The 12283-nt window shown below is 49.0% G+C and overlaps 1 protein-coding gene and 1 long non-coding RNA gene across 2 annotated transcripts; one reads left to right on the forward strand and one right to left on the reverse strand.

Annotated features, from left to right (window-relative positions):
• The first annotated feature begins 449 nt into the window (after positions 1 to 449).
• On the forward strand, positions 450 to 6243 carry IRX2 (iroquois homeobox 2). The gene is made up of 5 exons (XM_080379495.1): positions 450 to 818; positions 2600 to 3005; positions 3459 to 4202; positions 4931 to 4998; positions 5739 to 6243. Exons 1-4 carry the CDS (start codon positions 576 to 578, stop codon positions 4972 to 4974), a joined length of 1437 nt encoding a protein of 478 aa, XP_080235621.1. The 5' UTR covers positions 450 to 575; the 3' UTR covers positions 4975 to 4998; positions 5739 to 6243.
• On the reverse strand, positions 5653 to 11647 carry LOC308060590. Its single transcript, XR_013926804.1, has 2 exons — positions 9541 to 11647; positions 5653 to 8811 (listed from the first exon to the last, which is right to left on the reverse strand). It is a non-coding gene; the product is annotated as an uncharacterized lncRNA (long non-coding RNA).
• Positions 11648 to 12283: the final 636 nt, after the last annotated feature.

Below are 12283 nucleotides of genomic sequence, written 5' to 3' on the forward strand. Positions count from 1 at the left end.
TCAACTCTTCACTTCAGACTCTATACTTCCCCCAAAATACAGGCTCGCAGGCGCTGGGGGAGCTGGCTGGCTGGCTGGGAGAACTCCATAGGCAGCAGCCACTTTTCTGATTTCAGGGGCTCGCTTCTCTCTCTCCCCCTCTCCCCTTCTGTTTCTCTCCCTTTCTCTCTCTCTTTCTCTTTTTATTAACCCTCTCCTCTTCCGTCTCTCCCAGATGCCCTTCCCCTCCTGGTTAGATTTCTGACCGCCCTGTTTATTTTCCTTTTTTTGGGGTGGTGGTGGTTGGTTTTTTTCCTCCTGTTTGTTTTTATTCTGACCGGGTGCGCATGGGGGGGAGCATATAACAATTCTGATTCTCTACATAACTGCACAGAGCCAACCGGGGGTGGGGTGGGGGGGAGAGGGAGGGAGGGAGGGAGGGAGGGAGGAGGAGGAGGAGGAGGAGGAGGAGGAGGGAGGGCGGGCGGGCGGGAGAGAGGGAGAGGGAGAGCACGAAAGCAGCGCCAGGAGCAGCGGCAGCAGCAGGGCCGGTCACCCTCGCCCCCTCCCTGCTCCCGTGCACGCCAGTGCAAGCCATGTCCTATCCTCAGGGTTACCTCTACCAGCCCCCCGGCTCGCTGGCTCTGTACTCCTGCCCGGCGTACGGCGCGTCGGCGCTGGCGGCCCCCAGGAGCGAGGAGCTGGCCAGGTCTTCGTCGGGATCGGCGTTCAGCCCTTACCCGGGATCGGCAGCTTTCACCGCCCAGGCGGCGGCCACAGGCTTCACCAGCCCGCTCCAGTACTCCACAGACCCCGCCACGGGATTCCCCTCCTACATGGTAACTACCGAAGAGAAACCCTCTCCTTCTTCATTAGCATCCGCATTCTCATCCTCATCATCTTCAGCCTCTTTCCTCACACACTTACCATCAGCCCCCGACACCACGCTGCACAGCCGGGCGCCCCGCGCTGTCTCCGCGCTGCCGGCGCCAGCCGCGCACCGCACCGCCCGCCGCACCGCCCGCCGCCTCCCAGCCCGCCGGGGCCGGCGGAGCCGGGCGGAGCGGAAAGGAACGGCGGCCCGGGGCCGGGGCCGGGGCTCTGCCTCGCTCCGCGCCCCCGCCGAGCGCGGTGCAGGCGGGCCTGGGACCCGGGCTCGCCCCGCGGTTCGCGGAGCCGTGCGGGCTCCCCGATTAAAGAAATATGGATCGTCTCAGTCAGTAGGGTTGGATGCTCTCATTCCCCCCCTCCCCCCCGCTTTCTCTCTCTCTCTCCCTTTTTTTCCCCCCCTTTTCGCTGTGGTAGGATAGGGGAGGGTTCCTTTTTTTTTTTTCTTTTTTTTTTTTCCTCTTTTTCCCCCCTCTCTTTTTAAGTCGGTGTTTAGAGGCGCTGCAGGCTTTATCCCCGTGTGGTTTTATTTACTTTCAGTGTGTTTTGTGCTAATGGTTTAACTGGATTTTAGGAATGAAAAGGAGCATCTGTTTGCGATCTGTGAGCTTCGCTTAAGCCCAAGATGGTTGTGGTGGCCGCAGTTTCGGATTTCACTTTCTTCTTATTAGTTAACAGGGGCATTCTCAATTGCGTGTGTGTGTATTCTGTGCATAAATTATAGAAATAAAACCATAAACTATAGAAATAAACTGCGCGTCTAGATGTTTATGTAGTTTTATAAACACACACACACACGGGGTCAGACACGTATCTAGTCCGTACACACAAAGACCTGTGCCCGGAATTTGAGTCTGGAGCCGCTGTCGAGATCCTACAAGGGGATGGCAGCGTAGTAGTTCGCTCTCTCCCTGCAAAGTGACAGGGAAACTACTTGCTTTCTGTCTGTAAAATACGGTGCATAAATTGTCGTGCAGTCTTTATTCGGGGTGGTATAAAAGATCTGAGGACCTCGCTTGCTTGTTTTTCCTGTTAAGAAGCAGTAGGCGAGTGGCTGGAAGTTGCGGCGAGGTTGTGAACTGTGCGGGATATTGGGTGATGTTGCGCCTGTGACTCGCCGTTCTGTGGGATTCAGAAACGTGCTGAAAGTTAGCGAGTTCCTTAGCGATATCTTTAACTTTTCTTGCATTATGCAGACTTAAATAAGCGCAATTTAAACGTTAAAGGGCGAATTAAAATGCTAATTACATCGCATTTGAACAATTCGAAACGGTGCATATCTTCTGATTTGCAAATTGGATTTGCAATGCATTAGTGCAGTGAATTGCTAAGTGGCGGCTTTGTTGTATTTTCTATAGCAAAAAAGGAAACATCTTTTGAACCTTTGAGAGAAATGTAGATATCAAGACACTACCTGTAGGGCCTTTAAAATGTCTACGCGGTTCAAAAATTATATTGGGAAATATTCAATTACAAGAAGCTGAAATTAGTCAGAAAGATTAAAACATCGCCGATTTTAAGCGCGTGTGCCTGTGTCTGTGTTCTGGGCGGAGGAAGGAGGGGGGGAATCGCAACTTAATGGCCTTTGGGTGCTGCTTCTCCCCCTCATAGAATATGGATACAAGACACCATCCTGGGGAAATACAAATATAACCGCCGATCTCGCCTTGACAACTTACTAATGGCTATCAGCAATAACAAATTGCCAACCCCACCGTTTTGTTCTCTCCAGGGCTCCCCTTACGACGCCCATACGACGGGGATGACCGGAGCCATCAGCTACCACCCGTACGGCAGCCCTGCCTACCCCTACCAGCTGAACGACCCCGCGTACAGGAAAAATGCCACCCGCGACGCCACGGCCACGCTGAAGGCCTGGCTCCAGGAGCACCGCAAGAACCCCTACCCGACCAAGGGCGAGAAGATCATGCTGGCCATCATCACCAAGATGACCCTCACCCAGGTCTCCACCTGGTTCGCCAACGCTCGCCGGCGGCTCAAGAAGGAGAACAAGATGACCTGGGCCCCGCGGAACAAGAGCGAGGACGAGGACGACGACGAAGGCGACGGGGCCAGGAGTAAAGAGGAGAGTCCCGAGAAGATACCCGAGAGCAACGAAACCTCCGCGGAGGACGAAGGTGGGCGCGGGGTGACCGCGGCCGCGGCGGGGTGGCCCCATCCCGCCCCGTCGCGTCCCCCCGGGAGCGGGGCAGCGAGGAAGGGGGTGGTGGGTGCTGGGTTAACAAAAGAGCCCCCAAAACATGTCCCGTCCCGTCGCCTTCGGCTGCTCAGGCCGCTTGTCGCCGCGAGGTGCCTGTGGCCGGGGCGGGCGGGGGGTCGGCGGGCGGAGGTGCTACGGCGGACGGTGGCGCAGTGCAGGGGGCAGGCGGGGCAGTGCGGGGGATGCCGCGGCGGGGCTAGCCCGTAGGGACGGATGCTCCTCGAAATGGGATTGCAGCGGCAAGGACGGGCCGGCTAGCGTCTCCCTGCCCACCGCAGTGGCGGTGGCGGCGGCCGTGGTCGCCTCTCGCCCGCTCTTTTTTGCCGCCCCGCCCTGACTGTGCCTTTCTGTGCCCGGCGGACCCTTGCAGGAATCAGCTTGCAAGTCGACTCACTGACGGACCACTCCTGCTCCGCCGAGTCGGACGGCGAGAAGCTGCCCTGCCGAGCGGGAGACCCACTCTGCGAGTCGGGCTCGGAGTGTAAGGACAAGTACGAGGACATCGAGGAGGAGGAGGACGACGACGACGAGGAGGAGGAGGAGGACATCGAGGAGGACGACGGCGGCGGCGGGGAGCGCGACCCGCCGGCCAAGCCCGCCACCTCCTCGCCGCTGGCGGCCGTGGAGGCCCCGCTCCTCGGCCACCCGCACGCCGACGCCGCCCGCAGCGCCAGCAAGGCGGCGCTGGGCGGCCGCGCCTCCCCCGGCCCCCCGACGCCGGCCAGCAAGCCCAAGCTCTGGTCGCTGGCCGAAATCGCCACCTCGGACCTCAAGAGCCAAACTCTGGGCCAGGGCTGCCAGCCCGCGCCGCTCTCCTCGGCCACCCCCGCCTCCGCCCCGCACAGCGCTGCCTACTCGCCCTCCTCCCTCCTGGGGAGGCATATTTATTACACCTCACCTTTTTATAGCAATTATACAAACTATGGGAACTTTAACGCTCTCCAGAGCCAGGGAATCCTGAGATACAACTCCGCAGCGGTGGCTTCAAACGAGGGACTAAGTCAGACTGTCCTAAATGCCAGCTCTGCCCACAAGCAGAGCAGTGACTCTTTGAAAACGATCACTAACCAGCTAGAACAACATTACAGGCCCTCTAGTTACGACTCTAAGAAAGGTAGGTGTCTTGGTTTTGCCGCTTTCTGCCCCCTTCTCCCTCGCCTTCCCTCCCCGACCCGTGCAAGTCCTTTATACCTCTATACACTGTAAATACTGAAACCTTCTCTGGAGGGACCGCGAGCGCCCTGTCACCACTACTACCGCCGACTGAAGATGGGCAATAGTATAATCTGGGGATAAAAACCGGCATGTCGCCGTCGTATCGGTATCTGCCTCTAGGAACCGAGAGAGGAAATGTAAAAGACGATTTGTAGATGTGTCTCACAGGCTGCAGATACAGCTTTTCAAACTAATCTTTAGAAGGAAAACTATACGCAAAGATGTCCAGAGAGCACTGGTCATTGCCTGTAATTTCCACACACACCCCACCCCCACACCCTCCCGCCCCGACGAACTGCTTTTGCTGTCTTTGTTTCCGGTATTCTCATGTTATTTTGCAGCTTTGGGTTCTGATAATTGCTGACCTTGGACGTGAAATTACGTGGAGTGTGACATTTTTAACTGAGTTTGGGGTTTTGTTTTTTTTCCCGAAAAAGTTTTGCACTAATGTAATTGTCAGCTTATTCTAACAAAATACTCAAGCTACGGGCAGTCATAAAATATTGGCCAGCCTTTTAAAAGACCTAGCTACGAATTCTGCAGGAGTGAGAGTTGGGACCTGCACACACTGTATAATCTAGTTAGCTGGCTGTGTCCTGTGACTAACTGACGGTTGTATTTTGACAGATCCCACTGAAGTCTGCACAGTAGGAGTACAACCATACCTATAGAAGTGCAATCACACAGCAATGCAAGTAAGTGAGAACATTTTCTATTACACTGATCATTTGGCATCAGGTCTAAGACAGGCTGCACAGTTCTAGACTTGCTTAACATTAATTTCTTGCTTAATTACTTAAGAGTCTGATTACGAAGTAAGATACTTTTCTGCTAGGTTTGGTTGGTGTGTTTTTTTTAAAAAACAAAAAACAAAAAACCTTCTAATTACTTTTCTTTCCTGGGTTTGTCTTAATTTCAAAGTCATGTTAGACAGTTCCCTCACTTTGCATACTCTTTGCTTGTGTAAGGCGAAGCCGTAAGGACTATTTAAATGTTACAGAACGAAAGCTTTAGAAAAAATGTCTTTTAAAAACAAAGTGCTTGTGCTCACGTGGCAGTGATAAAATTGTACATTCTGAGTAAGGCTTCACGCAGTGACCGTGTATTTAAAACAAAAAGGGACAATTTTTAGAGAGCGACGTACGTCTTGAGCAGGGTATGTTACCTGTGAAGTGCGTCTTGCCTAGCTAGCAATGGTACTCTTAATACCGCCACTATTTAGGGCTAAATAAACAACAACAACAAGAAGTCGCCTTGCCGATGTTTTTTCAACTAATTCTTTCGTTAGAAGAAATAAGACGAGTAAGAATTTGCCTCACTTCCTTTTTTTTTTTGTCTTCCCCCCCCCCCCCCCCCCCCCCTCCTTCCCCGTTTAATGGTGTTAGAGTGTAATTGAAGGATTTTTGGATGATCTGGTTTTTTCCTTGGTCCACAGGTAGGTGTCACAATTGCTTTGAAAAAAGTCAGCAAGCCATCATCTCTCCCCGAGCTAATATATATAACAAATCTCTAAATCCGGATCACATCTTGTGCCACTGTATAAAAGAAGACCACAGAGCACTATTAAATCTTCAGACTCTAATTATTAAACCAGAATTTTGTTGGACATATGTGAGTTTGCTGGTATAGTATAGTTTCCCCAATGTATGTGTGACTTTTGAAAACAGATCTGTTTTTCTCAGGATATCTTGAATTGATCACTTCATTGCCACGGTATCTATTCGATAGGTGTGATAGGATTTATTGTAAAAATTATTTGTAAAAGATGTATACAGTAGAGATAATAAAGATGTGATTGGAGAACTTGAGTCCTTACAAAGTGGAAACAAATTTGATATTTATTTTTGTAACGATATAAAGCTTCTAGTAATTTATGCAAGTTGTATTGCAATGGAATCTAAACTTTTTGTAAATAAATTTTGCCTGGTTTTTATTTGAAACGTTGATGGTTATACAATCTTTGGTTGTTTAACGAGAATTCTTTACTAATTTATATCTTGAATTGTAAATAAAAACAGACTAGTCTGCAACAATACGGTGTTTTTGGTTCATTTTCCCCAAAAAAATAATCTATTCTTTAGAAAATGACGAAAGTTGTAATTTCACTAGTAAGGCTTAGACCATAAAATGAGTAAGCAATTTAAGTATGTTGCAAAGATATGCTTTGCATAAATTAATTCCTTCTGGCTTGTCCCGTTATGCTTAAGCTTTAAATACACACATGTGTGCAAATACATATTTGTATATATACATGCATATGTGTAGAGAGTGTGATGTGAATACATGCATGTTTCTTATCAACTATTTATGCTGGGTGTGAAGTAGCTCTTTATTTGAGTTAACATTCTTCAAATCCGACATTTCAAGGGGGGAAAAAAGAATTATAATTAGCTATGGCTTATTTCTAATTTCTTTGTTTCTGCTTCTGGCTAAAATATGCTAAGGGGAAAAAAAAGAAGATAAAAAAGTTCAATTCCTGCTTTTTATGATTTTCCCTTATTTTCTTTTTATCAGTAAACCATATCTTTACAGTCGCTTTGGAAGTCTACTTTGACTGGGCTCATAAAATTGCTAAGTAATTTTATTTTTTAGTAAAATAATGGGAATCCTCATATAATATAATTTCAGAAAAGAAACGAACAATCATTTATTTTCCCCAAAAGATAAATTGAGTGAATATAACTTACGGTTATAAAACAAGAATAATAGCTTCTTAGATTGCCCTTTAATCAATCATACACTTATTTTTCAAGAGGCTCATCTATTTTATTCCATGATTAATAATGTTCCAGCGTGAGAGCATTATTAGATCCCAGCAGGGGAGATCCTGAATGCTTTTAGCTGCTTTGGAATGGTCAGTTGGGGTTCATTATGGTCTGATATTGAACAATTTATAAAATCTTGTCTAAACATCTGCCAGCTCAGATAGGCCGATGTGTCTGAAGATGGGAAATTGCTGGACCAGTTGATATTGACAAACGGATCTCTCTCCAGTGGCTTTTTGTTCAGTGAAAATTAGTGGCCTCTTGCTCAGGTCTTGTTAGAAAGGGCATTTGAAAGTGATCTTAGATACTTGAGGCATCAGCCTTGGGAATGTTAACTGGATAAAGAGCTGTGCTAGTCTGGAGTCAGGAAATAATGCTGTGATTATATTAAACAGGGGAAAAGGAAGCTGTTTTTCTTAAAAACATATATGCAATTCCCATGATTAATCTTTGCCTGCATTCCACCTCCCCCCCCCCCCTTCATATTTTACCCCTATAAAGACATCTAACTTATTGAGAAAATGCATGTGTTTTTCAGCTGATAGGGCAGAAACTAATATTGTAATTCTGGAAAACTCTGGGATCCATCTAGCTAAATATAAAACACTGAAGATCTTTGCAGCTGGAGGCCTACTCATCTTCTTATGTTGTTTGTAGAATGATGCTTCTTTGCTCCTGTAACATCCTGTTTTTCACTGAGGTAAAATGCAATTGTATCTGTGTGCAATGTGTAGTACAATTAGACAAACAGCTAAGAAGTAATTCAGTTTCCCCCCCCTCCAATTTAGCATATGATGTAGATGCAAATATTTACTGTAATTGCCTTTGACCGTCTTTACTGTGCGCTCTAGGAAGATTTTATGGAGCGAGGTTTTATGTTGGGGGAGAGGCCTGAACTTTCTTTTCCCCACTCTTGCACTTACTCTATCTGCCCCCACCACCCACGTTTTATGTTCCAGGTCTCTGTTGGACACAACGTGTACATTTCAATTGGTAAAAACCAAAAGCTGTGGCAGAGATTAAAAAAGGCTAACGACATTCCTTTGATGTTTATACACCCAAAGACTTATAAAAGATTTCCATAATTTACCCACCCTTGCTAGTATTTAGACCTGGATTTCTTTCTGGAAAGAAAAGTAGAAAGACTTGGAAAACTCGCTTTTAAGTATTCACTATGTATGTAAAACCCAATGGACTTCTCTCATCCTCTGAGAAACTCACGAATGGTTCATGGATGCAGATGGGCGACACCCAAATGGGTTTATTTGGCAAGTAAACTTATTTTTGAAACAAGAAATTAATGGGCAAGAACTGCATATTCAACGTCATTTGAGATTTAATAATCAAAATTAAAAGCAGAAGGGAAGTGTAGCCTTGCTAGATTGTTGGCACAAACAAAGCGATTATTTCAGTATAGCAAGAAAGAGAGATGAACGGTAAAATACATCACTTTGTGTACGGTTTATTTCATAACGATGCTAATCAGCCCGCTGGGACTAAAATCTCACGCCCCTTTCTATATTTATTCCCTCTCCCCCCACCCCCTCCCCTCGTTTCTGTGCTCGTTTCGGAGAGGGAAAGACAAACCCTCGCCTCTTCGGGGCCAGAGGTTTCATTAGAGCTGATTTATTGAAATTCAGGCTTTAATCTCAGGTGGGATCCCGGAGGAATTGACGCTGTCGTCAAATAGGAAGAGGGTCGCTTTCCACTTTGCACTTCCTGGGCTGCTTTTTCCCTCGCTCCCTGCAAATGTCAACATTTGTTCTCAATAAGAGAGTTATTGTTTCGGGAAAGCTGCTCACCAACTGCCTCTGAGAGCGGAAAAAAGCGTCGCCCACCTTTGTTTGGCTGGAGTCGGGGGGAAGGGATGGGGACGGAGGTAACCCGCCGCCCAGGCCAGCAGCGGGCGGACGGACAGACAGACAGACAGACAGACAGACAACTGCTGCTGTACCCCAGCTCCGGCTGGAGGGGAACGGGCCCGGCTAAGGGGAAAGTTAATATAAAGCGCAATGGGAGTCTGCGTTTCCCTCCCAGCTCCATTCGCATCTCAGCCAACCGACGTGGCTCTCACCCCTGTGAGAGGGAGGGAGGTTTCAGGGAAAAAAAAAATAGTAACAAACCCACCAGCACCAACAAAGAGAACTGCCTGCCCAAACGTCCACGCGCGGAGGAGCTCTCCAGGTTTTGGGGGTGAAAGGTGATTTTCAGGTGAAGAAACAAATTGCAAGGTGCACGGTCTGATTTAGCTCTACGAGGCGACACCCACCTCCCTAATGGGCTATCAATTAGCTCCCGACGGGGGGCCGGCAGCCCCGCTGCGGGGAGCGGGAGCGGCCCGGGGCCGGCCAGCCCGCAGGGGAGCGGAGCGGAGCAGTCGGGCCAGTTACGGCCCGTCCCGCTCGGTCGCGGCCCTTCCGTGCCCAACCTCACAGGACCCCCACCCTACCCCCCCGTCCCCAGCCCTCTCACCACTGGAAGTTTCTGCGTTCCGTCACATGTTACATCTCACTTAAAGGCGGTTCAGATTCACCGCGCCGCTGAGGAACCGTGGCAGGGATGTAATCAATACCGGGAGGATTTTACTGCTTATTAACTTTTGGGGAAGGGGAAAAAAAAAGAAAGTGGAATTTACATAGACGTCGATTCGTTGCCTTGTGCATTCAGATATTTCTCGGGTGCTTGGGCAAGCTTCTCACGATCCAAATAGTTGAAAAGAGCCTTTCCATTGTAGGAATTGGATAATGATGGCGAAAAGTATTGTTATTGACAGTAATGTTGCACATTAAGGAATACGTTATTCACCGCTTTGTTTCTGATCCGGTAACTAATAACTCAGGTATGTTTCCGGCTTCTAAAGAAATAAAAGCGAGGAAAAAAGAAAAAAAGTTAAGAAACAAAGGGATCCACGGTGAATATTCAAAGCACCCATGCATCTAATCCCTGATTATTACTCGGCAGCTCTGAAGCAGAGTCTTTATTAGAACTACAGAGAGAACGCGCGATCGGCGGGGCGGAGGCTGGCGGGTCGGTAGCTCGGAGGCAGGCAGGCTCCGGAGGAGCGGTTTACCTGTAAGCGCCCTGGCCGAGGTGACAGCCGGGCTCCCGCAATCTGGACCCGTGCGTCCCCCCACTCACCCCCCGCAGCGGTGACTCAGGGGGAATGTGACCATTTCACATCCAATCCGGGCCGAGCCGGCTGCATTTTCCCTGAGCAAAAGTAAGGGACGGACGCGGCCGCTCTGCCTCGGGGGCGGCCACCGTTAACTTCCCTCCTTTCGGCGTTTGGGGACTGAAAGGAAAGGGGGGGAGCGGGGGGGCGGTCACCCCGGCCCAGCCCTCCTCGGAAAGACAGGAGCGCAGGTTGGCAGCGAAAGTCATTTCTGCCCCACCTGGGCTTGTTGTCATCCGTGACGGGGGATTTCAAAACACTACAGAATATCTGGGAGGGAGGGGAAAATATATAATCGTACTGCTTCTCGTAGGGCGGCTATGTGGGATATCGTCGCTGTTCGGACTCTCAAAAAACGCCCAGAAAAAAAAAAAAAAGTATGTGTATTTTTATAGGGAGATAAATTGACAATTTATTGTGTATAACTTCTGATCAATTATTAATCCTTAGTGTCAACAACAAGGTTATAATTACCTTCAGTTATTTAAAGGAATATTTATTTTTTCTTCTCTCTGATCTGGTAATTAGTTAATGCTCTGGAGTAATGAATTCAAAGCTGATTTGGTAATGATTGAGACAGTTTTCCCCCCCTCTCTTTTGGCAGCTCCCTTCGTGGCGGGGGGAGGAGGGAAGTGTCTCCCTCCTATTTGCAAAGTCCATGTAAAGGCAAATCGCGGCGCGTTTCACTTTTCAGACCATAAATAACGATTCTGGGAGGAAAAGACCGAAATGACAAACAAATAGAGCGCAGCTGGGATGAATAAGGCCGATCAAAGTTGGCGGGGGCCAACGCTTCCCGCAGCCGCAGCAGGTCTGAGTCCCATAAAGGTGCCAGCAGCTCTTACTTACTTCGCTCCCCGAGATCAAGAGAGACGGCGAGCAGGACATTTTAACCCTGTGACATCTTTCCGCGAGCGGAGGAGGAAGGGGAGGAAAAAAAAAAGAGGGAAAGGGAAGGAGGGAGCAGAGTATTTCTTGTTTGGGGGAATCCTCCATGCCTTCATGATCGCCCCGGGGAAGGGGAGGGTGTGCTTTACCTGGAGCCCGCGCAGCCCCCGCCCAGCCCGTGCATGGTGCGCGGGGGTGCGAGGCTGGGCTCCGCTCCGCTCCTCGGAGCGGGAGAGGCACAGCCTTGCGCTTTTAAAAGATCCCGAACCCGCCTCAGCCCTGGGGATGGGGAAGCAAGAAATTATTACTATTAATTATTTCCACCCCCACACCCCCACTCCCCTTTCGGGAGCTCAGTAAAGCTTGATCATGAAGAATAGCCGCAAAAGGGCAGCCCGCAGGGACCGTGGCTGTCGCCTTGCTCCCGGGTCTCGGGGCATGGGTAAACCCCCTCCTCCCTGGGCCTGGGACATGGCAGTCAAAGGCGACGTAACCACTGAAAAGCCTCCCTCCCCCCGCCCCCCCCCCCAGGTGTGTGGTGCTGAGTTGGGGTAGCAACTTCATCGTTGTCCCCCTCCCCGCTTTCCTCCAGACCTCCACTTAATGTAGTGTCAGGCGAGGTCTCTGAGCCAAAAGGACTTTTCGTTTTTAGCGCGATGGGGCTCGTTTTACGGCAGATCTGCGTGAGATGGAATATGTGTATGTAATATTATATATAATAGCCATATGTTTTATAAATAAAATGTTTCCCCCGTGCAACAAAACTGCACTGGGAATTGCAGTGCAAAATGCAAGTTTTAAAATTAATTCATCCTGACAGGTTTGACATCGCCCGGCTCCCTTTTTCCTGCAACTCCATCCGCAAATGAATGCCGCTTCCAGAGTGTATGTTTTAATTTGTCACATCAAGGCAATAAAAGGCAGCAATATATACTTAAGCCAGTTAACATTGTAATAACAGGTTTAAAGGAGCAATTAAATGGTAGTGAGTCGCATGTCTGACTTTCTATAGGCATTACCACATCAATGGTACCTTTTAGACTGACTATAACTTAGCATGATTGTCTCAATTAGTTTAGCTACATGATAGTTATTGTGAACTCTGTGAGTAATCAATGTTACGCAAGCTTATGGGAAGGAGTCTAACAGGGGTGA

Source organism: Falco punctatus, assembly GCF_963210335.1.
Source record: "Falco punctatus genome assembly, chromosome: 3".
Classification (NCBI taxonomy): domain Eukaryota; kingdom Metazoa; phylum Chordata; class Aves; order Falconiformes; family Falconidae; genus Falco; species Falco punctatus.